Here is a 21854-nt window from a genome sequence, read left to right on the forward strand (position 1 = left end):
TAAGTGCTTAGCATGTAATACATGCTCAATAAACAGTTGTGGAATAAGAAAAGCTTTCATTGACATGCTATGCTTGCTCAGAAGTTGAGACAGGAACCCAGTTTCTATGGAATCAGGATGCCCTTGGGGGACAGCTGGGGTAAAGGTGGTCCAGGGAGACTTACAGTGGGTGAGTTTGTGCCCTGCACAAGGTTAACTTTGCTAAACAATCCAGGAGGCAACCAGAAACCCGGGGAAGAGCAAGTAGGAAGAGAGGGTAGGAAGTCAGAGAAAGATAGACCGGGTTAGAAGAGAGCAGAAATCAAGGTTGAGAGGCTGGGATTGACAAGACCTGTGATCCACCAGGGCCAGGCAAATATCAGGACTAGGACCCTGGGTCCTGAGCGGAGCCACGCGCCCAGCTGGGTCCGAGCCACCTCCAGGTGGCGCTGCGGAGCCAAGCAGCCGCGCGTCTCCACTCTCCATTAACCCGGGAGGGAGGAGGCCTCGGGAAATGTGTGCATTTATTCAGTAGCAGGAGTGCAAACCTCATACATTGAGAGAGAAAGGCAGCGGGAGACGGCCGCCGAGATTCCCCCATCTCTTTGAATATAATTTTAGATTGAGATTCAGATTAAATCCGAGGGGAAAACACTTTATGAGGCTGAAAGCTGTGTCGTTGCCAGAGCCAGGGTTATGAGCTATCAAATGCAATTACATTAAGACAGATTATACTGGGCAAATTGAGCCATTTAGAAGGTGAGAATCAAAGAAACGGCTCTGATCCTCTCTTCCCCTTCTCTCTCCCTCACCCTCTCTCTCTCTAAATTGCAGTTCGTAGTTCCTTCAATTCTGAGGCACAAAAGTAGGTGAGACTGCTTTTGTATCTGCGAAGTGCTTCACTCCTGAATGTAATTCTAGCTGAGTGCAATCTAGGTTAAGAGCCGGACAAGCGGGTAATTAGAGCCCGCTCGCTGCCCGAGGACCGGCTGCCCCGCCGAAGCGCGCCTGGAGTCGGTGCCCTTCTCCCGGCCAAGCCGAGCTGCGGCTGGACACGGAGCGCCCGAGATGATGGTGCTGGACAAGGAGGACGGTAGGTGGCGGGCTGGGGGTCCCGACGCCGGGTACCCTCTGGCCTTATGCCGGGCGCGCAGGGATACACACGCCGGGACACAGGCACGCACCTGCCACACTGCTGGGGTTGCCAAGGGGGCGACACGCGGGGGGCGGCACACGGGGGGCTGAGGCTGGGGGCGGGGAGAGCCGAGTGGGACTAGGGAAGAGGGAGAGGAGGGAGCCCGGGGCTGTGAGCCCGCCGGGCCCTGCGGCGGGCGGGGGAGCTGTGCACCAGCTAGGTGGTGCCCTGCGAGCGGCGGGGAGGCTCCGCCGCCCCTCCGATCTTCGCGCAGCGGCGGTTCGTGCAGAGCGTTTCGTCTTTGCGGCTGCTCCTATCACCGCAGCCATCACCCTCGCGCCGCCGCGTAACCCGAGAGGTGTTGAGCGCCGGGCAAATCAGTGGTTTCGGGAAAATCGGACTCCAGGGCTTGCGGTGAGCCGCGCTCCGGAAGACGGTGCCCGCCCTGGGGTGTCGGGCAGGCAAGGGGAAGGCCGGCTGGATCCTTGGGGAGACAGCTGCCCGCAAGTATGACTTGATGAGAAAGATAGATGCCTCTCGTGCTGGTCCACTGTCCCCTGTCTCCTGAGCGCAGAGGCAGGAGTTTGGCCCAGGGGAAGAGTGTCCTGCTACAGGCCAACAGCACTTGTACAGGAGTGCCTGGCAAAAGTGACATCATGGACCTCCTGTGGTCAGGATCCTCAGGGTGCCTCAGAGGTCAGAACAGAGGGAGCCAGTGGTTGCTGCAGGCCACTTACCCGTGGTCCCACCTACCCCAAAGCCTTCCTAATTGGGAGTGCCCTGCAGCTAGTGTCCTGGTGTGCCCAGGAGAGGTTGGAGAAACCAGCCCACTTGAGGGTAAAACCAAGTAGGTGCCCTGTGACCCAGTGGAGCCCCCAGGGCCAGAAGAGTGGCTGTGCCCTGGCTGTTCCAGGCCCTCCTGCCCCGTGGGTGAGGGTTGCTTGGTATGTCAGTGTAGCAGGGAGATGTATGTGTAGGTAATTGTTGGCACAAAGGCTGCCGCCTGCCTTCTACTGGTAAGGAACTGAGAAGGGGGTTTTCTGGGAGTCAGAGGGAATCCTCTTAGAGCAACTGTGGTGGCCATCCTCTGACCTTCTAGTGAGTCTCTGCTGGCCTTTGCCCTCTGCCCACCATGTCAGTGGTGCTATTGACATGGTCACTTGGTAAATTTTGAAGTTAAGTGACTTTCTCAAGGTCACACAGTAAAGGATGTTCACTTTGCTGCTACCATGTGCTGATGCCCCTATACCCCCCCATTACCTTCTGAGGTCTTTAGCAGGGAGGGTCATTTAAAGAGTCTGACCTGAAGGTGGCATGTGGGGGAGCGCGATGGCCCGAACCCCTGAGAGCTGATCCCCGGTATATGTGTAGTAAGAGAGGAAAGGGGAACTCACTGTTCTGGCCAAAAGAATCCACTTGCAAGGGTCTAGCTGGGGTATGACATCCATCTTCAGTATACTCTTCTCTCTTCAGGGACCCCTCCCATGGAGCCCTATGTGGGCCGTCAGAGGACTGGACTGCTGCAGTTGTACACAGAATTTTTTGAAAAAGAGAAGAAGGGTTCTGGGCTCAGGCCACACAAGGAGGGAAGGAAGCCTTGATTTAGCTACTTGTGTCATTAACTCCCTGTGTTATCTTGGACCAGTCATGCTCAGCTCTAGACTTCACTTTCCCTTTTGGTAAAATGAGGGCCTTGGAGAAGCCAGTGCAAGGGTTCTTGCCTTGAGGCTGGGGGTATTCTCTCTATGGGGAGCAAATGGAAATCAGGATATATCTTTAGCCACGATTATTTGGCCCAAGCCAGAAATCCAGAAGACCCAGCCCACTGCATGGGAGGCATCAGGCAGAGAGATTGGTCTCATATCAATGAGATGACCTCACCACCACCCTGAGTCTTGGAGCTAACTCTCTGTCCAGGCACTCTACAGCGCTTTGGACTCAGTGTAAATGGTTTTCTGATGAGCTCTGAGTGGGAATGGTTCTCTAGGCGTCATTTTTAGCCAGTCTCCTGCCTCCAGCCCGCAGTGAGCCTCAACCACCCTAGGCATACGTGTTTCCTCTAGTCTCTGCCAGTCTTGTGACAGAGAGCATGTGATGCCCCTCGATCCCTCATCTTGTCCAGTCCAAACACGATGGCTCCTGCTCTCATTGATGCCAGTGAGCTCTGGGGCTCATTTCAGCACAAGGAAGGCAGGCAGCTGGAGCCCTGAAGAGCACTGAATTCCTGTCTTGCCTAGCCCAGAACTGTCCTCTAAAAGTAACCTTTCTGCTCATAAATCCATCCTCCACTCCCTGTTAGATTCTGGCCTCTCCTGATTCTAGGAAACCTTGAAGTTGGTGGCTTTAATTGGGGGAAGGAGAAAGGTTCTGGATGCATTCACCTGCCCCTCTAAACCTGCTGCCTAATTTCTTCTAAGCACTTATATTCTCCCAGCAGGTGGCCGTTTGGGCTGGGTGGCAGCATTGGCCCCCGAGGAGTGTGTTCCTCGGGGATGGGGCCCTGCACCCTTTGTCTGGTGGCAGCAGGGACTCAGGCTCTTATTAACCACCCCTAATGCCTTTTCTCCACCTGACAGCATCTTGTCGAAAGAGGCTGGGGCTCCTCTGGTTGAAGTCGGGTCTGCCAGCTGCCGCGGACCAAAGCTCTTGCTCTGCTGGGCTGCTGGGCTTTCATGTTGCACTTCTGAAAGATAATAAAATATCAATCGCTTTGCCGTAGCAACGGGTTTAAGAGACTTTCTGAAGTATTGAATTGTCAGAAAAAAAAATTTTTTTTGCTTTTAAGCACAGTGCATTATTAATAAAGTAATCCATTAGGTCGAGCAGTGAAGGGCCACCACAGAGAGGAAAGATCTGTTTTTGCAAACGGTTAAACTTCGGGTTTTAAGATTAATTGCTTTCATTTGGATGCTTGCTCTTGGCCTAGCCATTTCCACTTTACTGGAACTCAGGGTCCAGGCTTTCTAAATGCCGTCAAGCCTGCCTGTCACTCCCACTTTCCCGGAGAAGTAGCCCTTCTTTCCCTGGCACCTGTGCTTGGACTGGCACCAGGCTGTGGGCTTTCCGGTGAGGCTTGCAGTCCCAGGGGAGCAAAGAGAGCTGCTTCCCTGAGCTCCAGGAGTCAGATTGGCCCTCAAACTATTGGAGAAGAGGCCTGCGAGTAGGGGAAGACAGCAGAGGGCCCAGGCGACCCTACGAACAGTGATTGTGGGGGAGTGGGTAGGAGAAGATGCGAAGACAGCCCTCGGGGGTACTGGGTTGTCCCTAGGTGTGTGCTGGAGAAGGGTGGGTCTCCGTGTAAGCCAGCTCTGCAAAGGCCCAGTGAGAAGGCTGGGGTAACTACAGGAAGCAGCAGACGGGTTGTAGAACTAAACGCCAGACATGATTCCTAGAGCATTTTTAATAAGTAAAAATGCCTAAGGAGAGTGAAGCTGGCCTGAGGAGGACCAGACAGAAAATCTTCAATTGTTAATGACTGCTATGAGCACAGCCTCCACAGCTGCCTTGGTTGATCCCTGAGGGCAGGCTCTTTGCTCTGCCTGGGTGCTGACCTCTAGGACCTCCTAGGGTATCCCATCATGCTCCGGACCACAGAGGGCCCTGGAGTCCTCTCCTGGCAGAGGGTGGCCAGTACCTCCCTGGCCCTGGAGTGGAGGCAGGAAGTGGGCCCTGATGCTGTTCCATGCCAGAGACCCCAGCAGGTCAACAGCAAGGGGGATCCCAGCAGGCACTGCTGCCTCCCAAGGCCTGGGGAAGGCCATATGAGGCTGGCAGGGTGGGATCTGGCACTTGCCCTGTGCCCAAAAGAGGAGGGTCTCCACCCACACCTATCATGCCAGCCCCAGCAGCTGCCAGCTGCCACCTCCTCACTGCTGGGAATGAAGCATCACAAATGTTGAGCAGCACATACAACCAGTTCCCTTCCTGCCCAAACTGAGCCAGGCGAGAGTCTGTAAAGATGGGTCTCCTCCACCCCCTCCATGAGCCTTGGGTTAAGAAGCAGGTGCTTCTCTCTCTTCCCTTCTCTTCCATTCATTTGCCCACATGGAGCACTAAGCGGTGGTGGGGGGGGGGGGGGGCGGACAGGGAAACAACATAAATTGGTCTGTCGTCCGGAATCCATGTCTCACTAATGTACCCAGATTAACTCAACTGTAAATTGTCTCCTTGGATGGCGGTGTCTTGCTAAAAGTTTCCCATATGATTCATGATTTGGATTGCTTTTAACAGCTATTGGCTAAGCAAGACGGTGACTGTACAAGGTGATGCAATTGGCATTAGCGAGGGGAGGCACGGGAGCGTGTAATGCAGTCAATACTGCATTAACTACTGATGCCCAATTACAGGGAGTGGGAGAGAGCCTTTCAGAAGCATTAGGACTGGAGGAAGCTGAGATCACTGGCTGCTGCTTGCCTAAAAGCTTCACCCTTTATATGCCGGGGTGGCCTTGGCACTGGCTTGGCCACTCACTTGGCCTCTATGGCCACAAGAGCTGCTTTTCTCTCCTCCTGTCTCTCTATGACCATGTCCCACAAAGGTGCTTTTAGCACATAGAAATGTGCATTTTCCTAGACCCATCGCCTGCCTCTCATCCCTCCAGAGAATGGATTCCCCACCCCACCTCTCTGTCCCAGAGCCAGACCCAGCAGCTGCCCTACCCACTTCCATTTCAGGAGCCCCTGAGCAGGCCCCATGTGTGAGCAGGACCAAGAGGAGGTCTATTTTGGTCTCTAGCCCTTGAAACAGATGAATGATTTCTGACCAGCATTGGCGGCCCCCACTGTGGTTATGGGCGAAAGAGACATGAGGTTCTGGCTTGGTGCAGCTGGGCTGCTGGCACCAGGCTGTTGGTGTTGGGAAGTGGTCGTGCTTGGACAGGCTGGGCCTTCTCTGAGTGGAGGGCAGAGCTGTGGTGATGCAGCTAGGGGAGGCTGATGGGAGGGTGACCCACGCCATGCTGGGGTCCTCAGCAGGTATGAGCCCCTTCAGAGCTGCATCCCATCCAGGGCAGAGTTGCCCCCAAGGAGCCAGGAGGCCAAGGCTGTTGTTCAGACTGATCTCCAGGGGCCAGAGGGTCTCCTAAGAACTATTAATCAGAGGCGTTAGGAATATAGGAAGGATTTAGGGAAAAAGGTAGAGAAAAGGGCCTTGGTACCTCAGTGTGCCAGGTACTACTGAATGGCTACCACCTCTACCGTCCTGCTAAACTCTGCAGGTCTAATATGTCCACTGTGGCTTTGTGATCCATGCCCACCCAGCTTTGAGGCTGCTTTGCTTTTATACCTTCTCATCTCTACAATAAGAATAACCACATCTAACTGGCTGGATTTATATCAGAATTACATGAGGTAAAGACCGTGTACACACTTGACATACCAGGGAGCCTCATGCCTGTGTGAGGTGACATTGCTTTCTGCACAGCTACAGTATGATCTGAAATGGTCCTGTACCCAGTTTGGTGCTGTGTTCATTCTGGGCACAGGGATATCACCCTCCATCTTGCAGTTAATCTATCACGTTCACTGATCACTGGTGTCCAGGAGGCAGGTTGGCTTCACTACTCACCACTATTCAGATTTCCAAGATGATTAACATCATGGGAAGAAGCCTCCAAGATAACTCCATTTATAGAGGGACAGTTGGAGCACAAAAGGGGAAAGCACATTTCCCAGTTATATAGGGAGTTATAGCCCAGAGCTTCAGCGTCTTTCTAGGTTCTGTGCCCAGCTTTCATGCCCTCTGCCCTGGCCCAAGGCATGATGAGGGTGGGTGATAGAAAACTCCGATGAAGAGGAACATCAGCTGGACTGGTGCCATGGGTCTGGGCCTCCAGTCATGGCCTCAGCCAGCCTGTTGGCAGCCCAGTGGATCTTTGGCTCTATACCCTTGCTCATGTTGACCCCTTGCCTGGCATGCCCTTTCCCCTTTGGTTGGCCTTGCAGGAGCCTACAAGTGGCCAAAGCCATTCCAGGCCATGCTCAAAGTCATATCCACCCAGCCTAGCAACAAGCTTGCCTCTCATTGGATGGAGTGTGTTCATTTTTCTTCTAAGGCAGAATTTCACAGTGGCTGACACAGCTGGGGCAAATTAAAAACAGGTGGTGTGAAAGAAGTAAGCAGCTGGTCCAGGTGCAGCCTGCTGGCATGATTCAGGAGACCTGGGTTCTAGTCCCAGCTGACTGCTAAGTGACTTCAGACAACTTTTTGGGCCTTAGTCTTCACATCTCTATGATGGGAATGACACCTAACTGGCACCCAATATCCATGTACACACTTAATAAGCCAGGGAGCCGTATACCTGTGTAAAGTGACATTACTTTCTGCACAGTTGCAGAATGAGGTCCTTTGCTCTTGGTCATTAGGGGTCATAAAAAGACAAGAGCTATCATTTTACTGAACCCTTACTTATAAGTTAAGCATCGTGCTATTTGTGTATATCAATTAGTTATTGCTGCATAAGCGACCACTCCAAAATTCAGAGATTCAATATAAGCATCTATTTAGCTTTTGAATCTATGGGTCGGTGATTTAGGCAGGGATTGGCTGAGCAGTTTTTTAGGTTGCACTAATGCCTGGCAGATGACTGATCAACTGGATGCTGGGGGTGACAAGACTGCATGTCCCTCCTCATCCAGCAGGCACTTCCAGCTTGTTTGCATTGTGGAGGCAGGTCCAGGAGAGAGAGTGGGTGCACACAAAGCTTCTCGAGGCCAAGATCTGGCTTTGGAATATTGTCAGTTTTGCCACATTCTGTGGCTGAAATTAAATCATAGGCTCCCCTCAGTTCAAGGGGTTGGGAAACAGATTATAGTCTTGAAGAAAGAAAGTGAAAAGTCCCATTGCAAAGGAGTGGATACTGGGAGGGGTAGAGAACTGGGTCCATTTCTGTACTCAGTTCACCAAAGCATCTTTAATCTATGATTTCATTTAATACCCTTAAGCATCTTAGACAAAAACTACTACTATGATCTTCATTTTGCAGATGAGAAAACTGCTATAAAAAAGGCTATGTAGCCTGACTGTTGGTGGCGCAGTGGATAGAGCATCAACATGGGACTCTAGTCCTAGGTTTGAAACCCTGAGGTTGCTGGCTTGAGCGCAAGCTCATCCAGCTTGAGCATAAGGCTCACCAGCTTGAGCATGGGATTATCGAAATGATCCCAAGGTCTCTGACTTGAGTCTAAGGTCACTGGCTTAAGCAAGGGATCACTGGCTTGGCTTGAGCCCCTTGGCATGTATGAGAAATAATCAATGAACAACTAAAGTGCTGCAACTAGGAGTTGATGCTTCTCATCTTTCCACCTTCCTGTCTGTCTGTCTTTCTCTCTCTAAAAGAAAAAGAAGGCTGTGTAATTGGACGCAGGTCCCACAGCTTACAAGGCCAGAGTTGGGCTGTGAACCAGGCTGCCTGACTATAGAGTGTGCTCTTCTTTGCACTCTGCCAGTTCCAAGTTCCAGCCGGCAGACTTGGGGATTGGTGAGAAGGACAGTCAGGGAGAGTTCACAGGATGGGGAGGAGCCAGTGAGAGGATGACTGGGAGCAGGGTGGGGGAGCCTTGCTATTTGGGGGGCGGGGGTCACTGAGATTGCCATCAGAGACCTAGCCCGTCCCTCCATGGGCAAGGAGAGGAGGACCACAAAGAGGTCATTCCCCCTAGCCTTCTCCAGCTTTTCTTCTGTCTTCTGCAAAACCACTGTACAGTTGGAATGGGCGTGAAGCTCTGTGCTTACTACCGCTAACTTAAATCTGGGCCTATATGCAGATGCAGCCAGGCGAGACTCAATTCATTGGTTAGCCCCTCGCCTCAGAATAGGGCGGTAAGTGGGCTGGTGAGAGGCCTGTGTACATTCATAAACCAGCTGATTGAAAAGCAATATTTCAGATAAATACAAGCCAGCGATCTATCAGTGGTTGTAATAAAACCCAGGCTTCAGGCTGTGATTTTATTTTGAAATAATAAGAATTGCTTGATTCTTTTTACTTGAGTTACCATGGTAATTCTGGCGTGGAGCAGTGTTATATTGATTTAGAAAGTGGACAGTAATATTTCTTTTGTGTTATTCTGTTTCTAGGCCTTGATTTCTAATTTCCACTTGGAGATTACTTTTATAAATTTCTTAAGTCCTTCCACTTTTTTTCCTCTCACAGTATAATTTTCCTCTCATACGCTGCTATGTTCTGAGCTTATTGGTTTGCTCTTATTTTAAATTAAACTTGCTGGTTTCAAATATTGAAATGACATCTTTGTCTGTGTCTGTACTTTGGTTTAGCAAAATATTACAGTCTGACGCTTTCTGCTTAATAATTTAAGGGAGGCATTCTGTCGGCCCTCACTGGGTGCTGATAACTTATGACTCAACCAACGCAGGCCTTAAACTCCTGACATTTTAATATTGTGTGGCAGGAGCAGCCGCCCCTCTGTTCTTAGTCTCAGTGGGAAAAAATCCATGTGGTACCCCAGCAGGGAATTTTAATAATTCAATTTTGCCGGTTGGTGCAATGACTTGATAGAGCGGGGGAGGGAGACCCACTCTTCTCAGATAAGTGGGAGCAGCGCTGGTTTGAGCAGCTAGGGACCACAGCCAGGACACGCTCCATCCTATCTCTCCTTTCCCCTGAATTTTTAAAGAGTCCCGTTCCCGACCCCTGGTGACAGAATGTCTCGGAAGGGTTCTGTAGGAGCTGCCGACGGGTGCCATCAGAATGCTTGAACTCTCTGTTTCTCAGTTTTCCTATTTGTAAAACAAGTGGAACTAGCATGGGCCTCGCATCAGACAGACTTGATTCAAATCCCACCTCTGTCACATCGTAATTCTTAACAGTAAATTGTCATCGTAATTCTAACGAGTCATATGGATAGGATCGTGACCACCTTTAAGGTCTGTTAAAAAAGAAAAAAGGCTCTGTTGAGTCTTCAGTAGGCAAAGATCTTGATGGTGCGGTAGGTGATGGGCACGAGTTTCCAAGTTTCTCTAACTTCCTTAGGGTTTGGGTAAGGGAGTAGAGAAAATGGAAGTGGGTGTGCTCAAACATTTATCCTGCTTCAGATCTGCCTGGGGTTCAGAGCCCTGAGAGGGCTGTTCTCCGGAAAGGCCCCAGGGCTACGGTGCCATGAAGAGGTGGCCAGCTCTGCCTACATTCCTGGTCTGCCCAGCAGAAAGCAGAGCCTGGCTAGGGCAGGCTGGAAAGTGGGCTATGTCCCTTGGGCGCCTCTCCTCACAACAGCATCTCAGGCTCCAGGTGTCCAACAGTTCAGCAAGGACTGGGCTCCAGAGGGAAGATGCCATCAACATGGGTGGCGGGGCAGAGATCTCTCTGCAGGGCCCCCAGTCTCTGGCCTGAGGAAAGTCCTCCCTGCCCTGGGTGTATACAGTGAGGCGGTGTATTATTCCTTTTTTGCTCTATAACAGATCACAACTTAACAACTTAAAACAACATCCATTTATTATCTCCCCATTTCCATGGATCGGGAGTCCAGGAGCAGCTCAGCTGGGTATTCTGCTCAGGGTCTCACAGACCATAATCAAGGTGTCAGCTGGGCCTGTGGTCTCATATCAAGATTAATCTGGAGATTGGATTTTCGAGCTCACTCATTTGATTGTTGGCAGGGTTCAGTTCCTCGTGGGCTGATGGACTGAGGCCTTCATTCCACACCAACTGTGGGTCGGAAGCTGCCCCCAGTTCCATGCCATCTGGGCCTCTCCAACATGGCAGCTTGCTTCCTTAAACCCATTAAGAGAGTGTCTGCTAGCAAGCAGGAAGTCACAGTCTTTTATAAGATGTGACACATCTAATCACAGATGTGACATTTCATCACTTTCGCTGTATTTTCTTTCTTGGGAACAAGTCACTAGGTCCAGCTCACACTCAAGGAAGTGTGTGGGGGAACTACACAAGGGTGTAAATATCAGGAGACAGAGGATCATTGGGGACTCAGAGATTGGCTTACCATGAGAGGTCTGCCTCTGCAGCTGCATTCAGGCCCCAGGTGCCCAGCAGTCAGCGGCCCCGGAGCATGAGTCACCAGCCTCATTCCTGGGAGGCCCTGTGCCTCCGCTTCCTGCATCACCTCATGCCAGGGAAGGCCCAGATGTCTCAGAGCCTTTCATTTCATCTTCACAGCAGCCAGAGTAGGTTGGGAGATCAAATGCTGGGCCCATTTTGCAAAGGAGTAGGTTGTGCCCAGAAAGGGAGAGACACCTGCCTGGGATAGTCCAGCAAGTTAGTATTTGGTAGAGTTAAGATGAGAACCACAAGGGGGTGATAAATATACTCTCAGGCCTTGCCTGTCTCTGGTGGTGGGAGGGAATGGCACTGACTGCAAACACGTGGCTGGCAGTAGGAGCTCCTGGATTCCCTTTCTCATAGATGTTAAGGGTGCCAAGGCCACTAGGAGCCTGCAGAGCAAGCTCCCATTGTGCCAGGGCCTCTCTTCTCACTCAGTGGTGACCACACCCTCAAAGGGGGTGAAGGTGGTCCCTTCCTGAGCTGGCCGCCCTGCACTTGTTGCATTCAGGCCTCACCCCTTGCTCGCTGTCGCCAGGTGTGGTGGAGCTGGCATCTCTCAAGCGGCCTGGCCGAGGCCACTTCCACAATTCCTCACATAGGAGCGGGGCTGAGCAAGGCTCTCCAATGGGCTGAGACACAGGGGTGGGAGCCACAGCTCCTGCAGCCACAGCCTGGCTCGGCCACCAGCTCACAGCGTCTCCCTGGGCAGGCCCCTTCCCCTCCGGGGTTCTAGGTTTCCCCTTACATTTCAAGGGTCACTGGCTGCTGATGCCTCATGCATGGTGCTGTGTACGGGGGACATGACGGTGGGTGGGGAACAGGTGTGGTGAGGCCAAAACCAGGAGAAGGAAACCACCTGATGAGGTTTCTTTGTCTCTCCTTGGTCTCCTGGGGTCAGGAGAAGTGAAAATCCCAGGTGAAAGCATTTGTCACCGCTGGCCCTCTGTACATGGTATTGCTACATTTGAATCTGTTTGGGTGGTCCCGTCCCTTGCTGTTTCTAGGCAGAGCTTCAACTAGGTCAGTGGTCGGCAAACCACAGCACACAAGCCACATGCATAGATGGCTTTAGCCCCTTGAATGTGGCTCTTCCACAAAATACCACGTGCAGGCGCTGCCTCGATAAGGAATGTACCTACCTATATAATAGTTTAAGTTTAAAAAATTGGCTCTCAAAAGAAATGTCAATCGTTGTACTGTTGATATTTGGCTCTGTTGACTAATGAGTTTGCCGACCACTGATTATGTTGAGGGTAGTTATGATGCCTCAGGCCTCATCTCACAGAGAGACCAGCCTCCAAGTCTTCCAGATGTGGGAAGAGCGCCATGGAGGGGACAGGATGGCTCCAGTCACTTCAGGGGGATATCAGGGCCTTGGACTAAATGCCCATTTTCTAGTCATGACGCTAGCTCCTTGAGTCTTTATGATTTCATCATGGAATGCAATGTCAGGAAGCCACCCCTAAGGAAACTCACCCCAGAGCAGGCCTGGCTCCCCCTGCTGGCCAGGATACTTCATCTTCTTGAGTCAACCTCTCAGATAAGCCACACAGGGTACTTGTCCCCTAGCCTGGCGCTGTGTGCTCTCCCTCCAGGGATTTTTACTTGACCTAAAGGTAGATACTGCCTTCCTTTCTGACTCCCATCGCCTGCATCTGAGCTTGCACACCCCTGTCTGGAGTGTGGTGTACAGGTCCTGGGAGAGGGCAGCACTTCTTACTGAACCCTGGCTGGGCCAGGAGGGCCCACCATGGTCTCTAGTCATGATGCACATACTATAACCTGCAGTACTCAGGGTAGGACAAGCTCAAGGTCTGACAGGGGAACCCTCCCCCTTGGGCATGGCTAGATTGCAGATAGGGCATTGCACGTCGGGCATAGGCCTTAGAAGATGCAGATATTTCAACAGAGACCTGGGAAGACAAAACATGAATATAGTGGTGGAAGCAAAAGGGGCAGAGAAGGGTGATGGATCCAGTGGGGTCTGAGTTTCCTGGAGACCAGGACTGGAAAAGTGGGTGCAGTCAAATTTCTGGGTGTGGGAAACTGGGTAGGGGGCAAAGGGGTGCTCTTGAGTTCTGTCCTCTCTGTGGAGCAGCTGACGGGAGATGGGGTGACCGAGGCCTGACCTCCCCTGAGGGCTGGCTGCTGGACCTCCCAGGGCTCCTTTCCTGATCCCAGGACTTAATTTTTTATTAACTTATTTTTCTTGTTCTCAAAGGAATATTTGTCTTGTTGCTTTTGTTTGTTTTGCTTTGTTTTAAATAGCCTATTAAGAAATAATTTGCATGCCACAATGTTAACCTTTTTAAATATACAATTCAGTGGTTTTAGTATACTTACAGAGTTGTACAACCAGCACCATCATCTAATTCAAGAACATTTTCATCGCCCTAAAAAGAAATTCTATACCCATTAACAGAAACTCCCCATTCCCCTACTCCCTGGTGACCACTCATTTACTTTCTGTCTCTGTGGACTTGCCTTGTATAAATGGAATCATTCAAGAGATGGTCTTTGTGGCTGACTTCTTTCTTGCATAATGATTTCAAGATTCATCCATGTTATAACATGTATCATCAGTACTTCCCTTTTATGATCAAATAATATTTTGTTGTGTGAATATACCACATCTTATTTATCCATTCATCAGCTAATGGACATTTGAGTTAGGTTTTCTCTTCTTTAGCTATTGTGAATAATGCTGCTATGAACATTCATATACAAGTTTTTGTGTAAACATCTGTTTCCATTTTTCTTTGATGTGTATTTAGGAGTGAAATTGTTGGATCATATGGTAATTCTGTGTTTAGGGATATTTGTCTTTTGTTTTTTATTCAGTGAGAAAACGGGAGGCAGAGAGACAGAATCTCACTTGTGCCCCAACCGGGATCCACCCAGCATGCCACTAGGGGGCAATGCTCTGCTCATCTGGAGTTGTTGCTCTGTTGCTCAGCAACTGAGCTCTTCTTAGCATCTGAGATGGAGGCCATGGAGCCATCCTCAGCACCTGGGGCCAACTGGCTCCAATCGAGCCATGGCTGCAGGAGGGGAAGAGACAGAGAGAGAGAAGTGAGATGGGGGAGTGGTGGAGAAGCAGATGGGCAATTCTCCTGTGTGCCCTGACCAGGAATCAAACCCGGAACTTCCACACACCGGGCCAATGCTTTACCACTGAGCCAACTGGCCAGGGCAGTATATTTGTTTTTAATTTTAAATAAACAATCAAGAGTGTTTAGAAGCAAAATTATTCTTGGCTGTTTGAGCTTTTGGAAGGGAGTTTGCCTACAACTTGGTCCCCTGGGTCCTAAATTTACATGGATCCTTGAGTAAGTCCTTTTCCTTGCCAGCTTCAGTTTTCTGTTTAGTGAAATGGGGTGCTTACACATCCCTGCTCATCGCAAGGGTTTTTGTTAGTAATTTCTACCTATGTAGCATATCAAGGATTGCACACCACTGCTTATTTTAGCTGCTTTGGTTCTTTTGCCCTCGAGTTGGGTATTATTACTCCAGTTCTATTGACAGGGAAACTGATGCCCAGAGAGGCTAATGAAATTGACTGAGTTTACATTGTGGGTCAATGGCAGAGCCTGAACTTGAACCCAGGTTCATCAGAGCCCAGTTTCCCAGCCTGAAATTCTGTCTCAAATGTGTCTCTGGGCAAGACTGGGTCCATACTCAGCAGAGCCCCGCCCAAATAGCCAATGTGTTCTATTCTCCATTCTGTGTGCTGGGAAATTGGGGCCCAGACATGGTTAGAAGTGGGCTCTCAGGCAGAATGTTGGTATAGGAATAAGGACTTTGCAAAGGTCCACTTTTTAGCTTAATGACTCTGGGTAAATTGCTCCATTTCTGTGAACCTCAATTTCCCCATCCACAAAATTGAAACAATAGTCACTACTCATAGTACTAGAACAAGCACATGGTTAGATGTATAGGAAATGCCAAGCCTGATACCAGGCATTCAGACAGTGTTAGGTATATGATTATAGAGCAGCTGAGGAGCGCTTAAAGAGGGTGTAGAGTGTTGTGAGACCATTGAGGAGACATGCCTGGCTTCTGGAGTGCTCAGGGCCAACATTGAGGAGGAACTATCCCTTGGGCTGGCCAGAAAGGTGAGAGAAAGTGGGCGGTCCCTGAGGACTCCAGCTTGGCGCTGCCAGAAACCAGGAGGGGTTTCCAGGGCTCTCTCAAAAACCTCCTGTCTCAAGGAGAGTTTTGGACAGACCCTGCTCTACCCTCAGTCCTAACCCCCAACCCAGCCTGCAGATGCCTGAGAGGGGGGCTTGCATGACTGCCTTAGTTAGCCTGAGTGGTAATAAAACACTTTAAATTTATTGTGACATTTGGATTTAATTAAAAAGTACACACTTAGGGAAGTAGAACATAATGGGGAGAGAGGCAGGGTGGCTTTTCCCCTCCATTCTTCCCCAAACTAATTAGCGTTGTATTTTAAATTGTTTATGTGCCGCTAATCATCGTAATAAATCATTTATACTGAAAAAGACACACTCGGCTGTGCCCGCGGTGCGGGTTCCGCTTGCCGGGCTCTATCGCGAACAAATTGATCTGGAAGTGAATTTATTAACCACTGGGGAAGAAATCATTAGTGCTTTCTCTAAACATTCCCCAGGTACGCTTTATTGCTGCAGTTTATGCTGTAACTAAAAGGAGCATTACCCAGGCCTGTGTTGTAATTTCCTTACAGAGCCTGCAGCCCACTCCCAAGCCAGGGCAGGAGGGGTTAGGGCATCCCTGCCTCCTCTCCCATATGTGGTCTGCTGACTCCAGCCCCTTCCTAGTGCTCCTCATTCCAGAAGTGGCTCCCTGTGAGGTCTCTGCAGGCCCGTGGCCTTGGCCACCCCTTCTGTGACTGCTCAGCAGAAGAGTGGTTTGCAGTCATTCATGTTTATGTCTCAGGAGTGTGTGGCTTAAAGTTGGGGTTTAGTGTTGGGTTGAGAAAACTGGAGGATAGGAGCTGGGAGGTCATTGGGGTCAGAGAGGCTTGTCATGGACCAGAGATGGGGAAGGCCTCAGTGGTAGTCTGATCTTATGCTTGGAGGAACAAATATGGCTGCGTGGGACCCAGGTAGGAGCAGGGGGCTGTAGCTGCGGATGCCAGGGGCACCCTCTGTGGACCCAAGCCTCGTAACTATGGCCGTGCAAGGTTTGGCGGGAGCCGTCTGTTCCGCTCAGCTTCCTCATGAGGCCTACTGCCCTGGCTTTCCCTGTCTACTCTCAGTGCTGGCCCGAACATACTCAGTGCTCACACGTGGTCTGACAAGTAACAGCGTGCCTGTCAGCTCCCTGGCTGCCGACACCGTTCCTTGGATAGCGCGGCCTGTGGCCACACCAGCCCTCCCAGCAGCCAGGCTGCCCTGCTGACTCACAGCCAGGTGACACTTTCTACCCCTTTGCACTGGGGGCTCCAGACCACTCCCACTTCACAGGGCCTGCATTCTAAGACACTCACGGCAGGCTTTCTCCCACCTGGTTTCCAGAAGGGAAATTCATTCCTGAACCAGAATCTTCTGTCTGGGAGCCCAGGGCTGGTATAGGCTACAGACCTCTGCCTGTCTGACTCCAAAACCAGCATTATAAATGGTTTCAGCCACTAGTGTTCCATAAACCTCTGCAGCCAGGCTGGGGGTTGGGGGGCAGCAGTTAAGGGGACCTGGCCCACATGGGCCTTGCATTTAGCTCATTTCATCCAGGTCTACAATGGAGGGTGGGGGAGCCGCCAGGGCCTCACCAGGAAACCCGGGACAGCGTCTCAGGCAGGCACCCCAGTGGTAGTGCTGTGTTAGCAAGAGCCCAAGGGGCCCCTGACCCAGCAGCTCCTGCGGGCAGGGTCCGCGGCTTCCCTCCCAGCCGGCTTGCCTCCCTTCCATCAACCAGCCCCAGTGGCTAGCGGGTGGACCCTGGCTGCTTCAAGAAGGCAGGACCCTGCAGCTGGGTGGGCTAAGCCTGCCTGGAGGGTCCCTGCTTTGCATCTGGAGAACACATTTAGAAGTTTGAATTCAAAATTGATTTTGAAGGGCCCTAATCTCTGATCCCCTGGTGCTCACGGTGTGTCTGCCGCTCCTGCCAGACTCTCGTTTTCTGGTTCAATGCCTTGGCGCTCACGTCCCTGATGCTGTGAAATTGAGACTCGTCTGAGAGTCCATGCCCTCCTCCTCCTCAGTGGAGATTGCAGGCCCCTTGGGAGCCCTGTTTCATTAGATGGGTGACACCAGCTTTGCTGGTGCCCAGGGAGCAGCTGAGTGGCTGTCTGAGGAAGGCACCTTCCAGATACTTCCCTGCTGGTCCCCACAGCTAGGCAGCTCCAAGCAGCATCCTGTCAAGGGACCTGGGGGCTGGCTCCAGCAGCCCAGGATGGGATGGGGCTTGGTGGAGGCTAAGATAGAGACAGAGATAAGCCTGTGCTTGGGGTTTTTTCTATGGCAAATTTCAGGGGCATTTTCCTCCTGCTGGCCTCCACAGGCTTAGACTAGGCTGGAAGAGTGCTCATATCTGTAAGCCAAGAGGACCCTCGGGTGAGGCGGGGCACGAGGCTAGGTCTGTGTTGGGGAGGAGGGTGCCCAGAACGGAGGTGCAAAGGTAAAGACTTGGCTGCTGAGATTACACAGTGCCTGAGCTCAGGCTCCGCCCCCTGCCCCCTGAGGGTTGGGATGGAGTAGGTTTATATGCAAAGGAAGGTTTGGAGCAGGGCTTCATTCTTCATGGGTCCTCAGGAGCTGAAGGACAAGATTGCTGTCACTTGATCTAAGGAATTAAAAGTTTATATTCGCACAAGAATGTCATTTCTCAGCTTGAGCCCTGGGTGGGCCTTTCAAAAGTCCAGTTTGTGGCAGGAAGACCTAGGCATTGCTTTGTGTGTTAAGGCCACAGGCCACGGTTGCCTTGGGCTGTGTGGGGGGAGGCAGCAAGCTGGTTAAGGCTCCTGTCTCTGGGGAGCCAGCCTGTCTGCATCAGCCCACTCTGGCCAGCAGACTCCGTCACTGCTATGTGAGTCTCTTCATTCACTAACTGAACTGATGGTTAAAAAGTGAGCTATGGGGCTCAACGCTGGGGACATGATGGTGAACAAGACAGGACCCCAAAATAGGCTTCATGGGGCTTACCTTCTTTTTGAGAAAGACCAATCATTTTTCTTAAGTAAAATCACAGAAAAGTAAAAAACAATTACAAATTGTGATAAAAACTCAAAAGGAAATGACCAGGAAATTATTTAAACAAGAAAATAAGGAGGTCAAGGAAGGTCTTTCTGAGGAGATGGTATTTAAGCTGAGGCCCAAGGATGAGAAGGAGCCAACCACATGAAGAGGCAGAAGGGTGTTCTGTGAAGGGGGAAACAGCATGTGCAAAGACCCTGTGGCAGTAGGGAGGTCTAGAATGTGGCTGGACCACAGTGTGAGAGAAGGAGGCATGAGTAAGACCACATGAGGATATCATGGGCTTGAGGAAGAGTGTGGCTGTTACTCTCAGACCACTGGAAGTTATGGAAGGGTTTCAAGCTGAGCAGTAACATGACCTATTTTGTTTTGAAAGATTTCTCCAGCTGCTGTGTGAAGAATGGATTGTAGATACTAGACACAAGAGGCTGGGGGGACCTATGTGATAATGTGGTGAAAGATGGTGGTAGCTCTGGAAGTAAAAAGAAGCAGATGTCAGCAAGGGAAGGGAAGTGAGGGTGGTGGGAGATCTGAGGATGACTCTGAGTTTCTGCCCCAGGATCTGGGTGGGTGATGGTGTTAGTAGTGTGAGGGGAAGCCTGGGTAAGAGTATGGGCCCAGGCTTTGAGGGGGTGGTCTAGAGTTCTACTGTGGGCCTGTTGCTTTTGAGATACAGCTGGGGCTTCACAGAGACAACCAGAGAGTGGGAAGAAAATGCCTAACCCCCCCCCAACCCCCACAGATAACTAAGCAATTAACAAGCATCATTCCCAGTGACAAACTCCAAAGAGCATGTGCAGCTTCTGATGCCTCTTAAGTTCTCCTCGCTACGGAGCCCAGAAAACTGCATATGGTTCAAGAGCAGGTTCTGTTTGCACCTGTAACAGTGTCTCCTGGTGCATCGCCCAGGCCCTTTGCAAGTTCTCGACTGGGTCCGCTAAAGCTGTTGTCTGACACAGGGCTATGCAGGGTCCGGCTTCCCTCAGCAAGGTGTATGGAAGCTCCTCGCCCCATCATCTACAGACACAGGAAGATCACAGTGGGTTCAGGCTTTAAGGCAGGGGTCTCAAACTCAACTCAGCATGTGGGCCGCAGAGCAAGATCACAGCCGTTCGGCGGGCCGCACTAGGTCTACAAAAGGCAACTGTTACGCAACACTTTTCAGTGTCACAAAACGACCAGAAACTGTAGTTCGCATCACAACTGCTGTTAACTAAGCTAATATCTAGCTAGGATGCTAGAGAAATGAAAAATACAAGTAGGCCCCTAGGCTTACTTAATTTTATCCAAAATATTTTGAACTTCGTGGATTGGTCTGCAGGCCGCACAAAATTGTTCGGCGGGCCGCGAGTTTGAGACCCCTGCTTTAAGGCACTCCATTCCTAAGAAGGTTTGGCTTCACCAAAACATGCTGCAAACATGCCTGCTGCTTTGTACGCCTGCATAGGAATGGCTCCTCTGGAGGCACAGGGGGACAGAAGAAGCCCACCCTGACTGATGGATTCCTGCAAGGGGGCTTGAGAACCTTCTTCATTTGGCAGCGTCAAGACTGGGTCCAAGAAGAAGTTCACTGTCCCCAGAGCTCAGGGAAAAGAATGATGCAGTGCTGCCTCTGGCCGCGGACAGAGCAGGGTGGGGCTGAGCCCACAGCCTGGGTCTGAGGCCCCGCTTAGCTTGGCCCCTCACAGGTTTGCCCTCAGGCACGTTGTGTGATCTCCCTGACCTCAGTGATGAGGATGAGAGTAAATGAAATTAAAGCACCTGGCACATAGTAGTCATTTAATAAGGGGTCTTGTTATGTGATTGAATGTGACTACAGTGGCTGCAGATGTTTGGAGATGTGACTAAGCAGTGCTTTCCTTTGGCCTTCCCTGGTGTGGTGGGTGGTGGAGACCAGGAGGAGCTGAGTACTTCAGAGAAGGCAAGCATCTCTACATCTCCTTGAAGTGTTTTACCCTGAGCCAGGCCCTCTCCACACCTTCCCCTTCCCCAGCCCCTCAAAGATATACTAGCTCCTGGATGTTGGCTGAGGGTGGTCCGCCTCTGTGGCTTTGGGGCTAGAGCCCCCAGCTCTCCCCTCACAGCTCGACCCTCCCCCTTGAGGACATGTGTCATCTCAAGGCCTCTTTGTCCCACTCAGGGCTACAATGCAAACATCTCGGGTCTGCCTCTACATAGCCCTCCTCTCCCTTCTAGGTCCTGCCCCTTGTTTGTCCTTAGTGTCTGGTCTGTGTCTCCTTTTTGACCTTGCCCAGATGCCCTTTTAAAATCCCATGGCAGCCATAGCTTCTAAAGGACCAACGGATGAGCAGGAACATTGTGTAATCCACCAGAGCATGGTTATCCTGCCTGGGCCATAATTCCTCCTGGTCTCAGTCCAGACCCTGCTCTGAGCATGTCCCCCCTGGTCTCAGTCCAGGCCCTGCTCTGAGCATGTCCCCCCCTGGTCTCAGTCCAGGCCCTGCTCTGAGCATGTGCCCCCTGGTCTCAGTCCAGGCCCTGCTCTGAGCTTGTGCCCCCCTGGTCTCAGTCCAGGCCCTGCTCTGAGCATGTCCCCTGGTCTCAGTCCAGGCCCTGCTCTGAGCTTGTGCCCCCCCGGTCTCAGTCCAGGCCCTGCTCTGAGCATGTGCCCCCCTGGTCTCAGTCCAGGCCCTGCTCTGAGCATGTCCCCCCTGGTCTCAGTCCAGGCCCTGCTCTGAGCATGTCCCCCCCTGGTCTCAGTCCAGGCCCTGCTCTGAGCATGTCCCCCCCTGGTCTCAGTCCAGGCCCTGCTCTGAGCATGTCCCCCCCTGGTCTCAGTCCAGGCCCTGCTCTGAGTATGCCCCCCTGGTCTCAGTCCAGGCCCTGCTCTGAGCATGTGTCCCCCCCCGGTCTCAGTCCAGGCCCTGCTCTGAGCATGTGCCCCCCTGGTCTCAGTCCAGGCCCTGCTCTGAGCATGCTTCCCCTGGTCTCAGTCCAGGCCCTGCTCTGAGCATGTCCCCCCTGGTCTCAGTCCAGGCCCTGCTCTGAGCATGCCCCCCCCCCCCACGCACACACACTAGCATCATCTGGTATCCAGGCTGCACAGAAGCACCCAGCTCCTGCCCCAGAGAGCCTTCCTCACCCAGGATGGGCAGGGAGGCCACGGGGCATGAGCTGGGTGAGAATCTTAGCTCTAGAGTCAGACAGGCTGGAGCTCCAAGTTCTGCCTGTACCTTTCCAACTGTGTGACCCTGGGGAAGGGCCTGAACCTCCCTGGGCCTTCGTTTCCTCAACTGTTGAGTCAGGATAATCATTTAACACCTCGGAGTTAATATGAAGATTCAATGATATGACAGATGCAGGAAGTGCAGATAAATGGTGGGTCATCTAAGGAGGCTTTCAAAGTCCTGACGGGTTGGGGGCTGCTCCAGCTTAGTTCTCCTTTTTTTTTTTTTTAATTGAGGTATAAAATATATGCATTAAATTGTACAAGTCTCCAACATTTATTCAAATTAATTTTTACATGTGTGTGCATCCATTTAAACCACCCAGATCAAGACAGAGCACATTTCTAGCTCCTTATTCAGCAGGCTCC

General features: G+C 51.5%; 1 protein-coding gene across 3 annotated transcripts in view; it reads left to right on the forward strand.

Annotated features, from left to right (window-relative positions):
* Nucleotides 1–21854, forward strand: part of LMO1 (LIM domain only 1) — a 55112-nt gene that overhangs the window by 18891 nt on the left and 14367 nt on the right. The window contains exon 2 of one of the 3 annotated variants that reach the window (XM_066360573.1): nucleotides 814–1072. The exons of 1 other annotated variant lie outside the window; for it this stretch is intronic. In XM_066360573.1, the coding sequence (XP_066216670.1) occupies nucleotides 1048–1072 (25 nt within the window). In that variant the 5' untranslated portion in view covers nucleotides 814–1047. Of the gene's footprint in view, nucleotides 1–559; nucleotides 1073–21854 lie in introns of those variants that run through there. One more of the 3 variants, XM_066360574.1, reaches the window with a different exon arrangement.

Source organism: Saccopteryx leptura, chromosome 1, assembly GCF_036850995.1.
Source record: "Saccopteryx leptura isolate mSacLep1 chromosome 1, mSacLep1_pri_phased_curated, whole genome shotgun sequence".
Classification (NCBI taxonomy): Eukaryota; Metazoa; Chordata; class Mammalia; order Chiroptera; family Emballonuridae; genus Saccopteryx; species Saccopteryx leptura.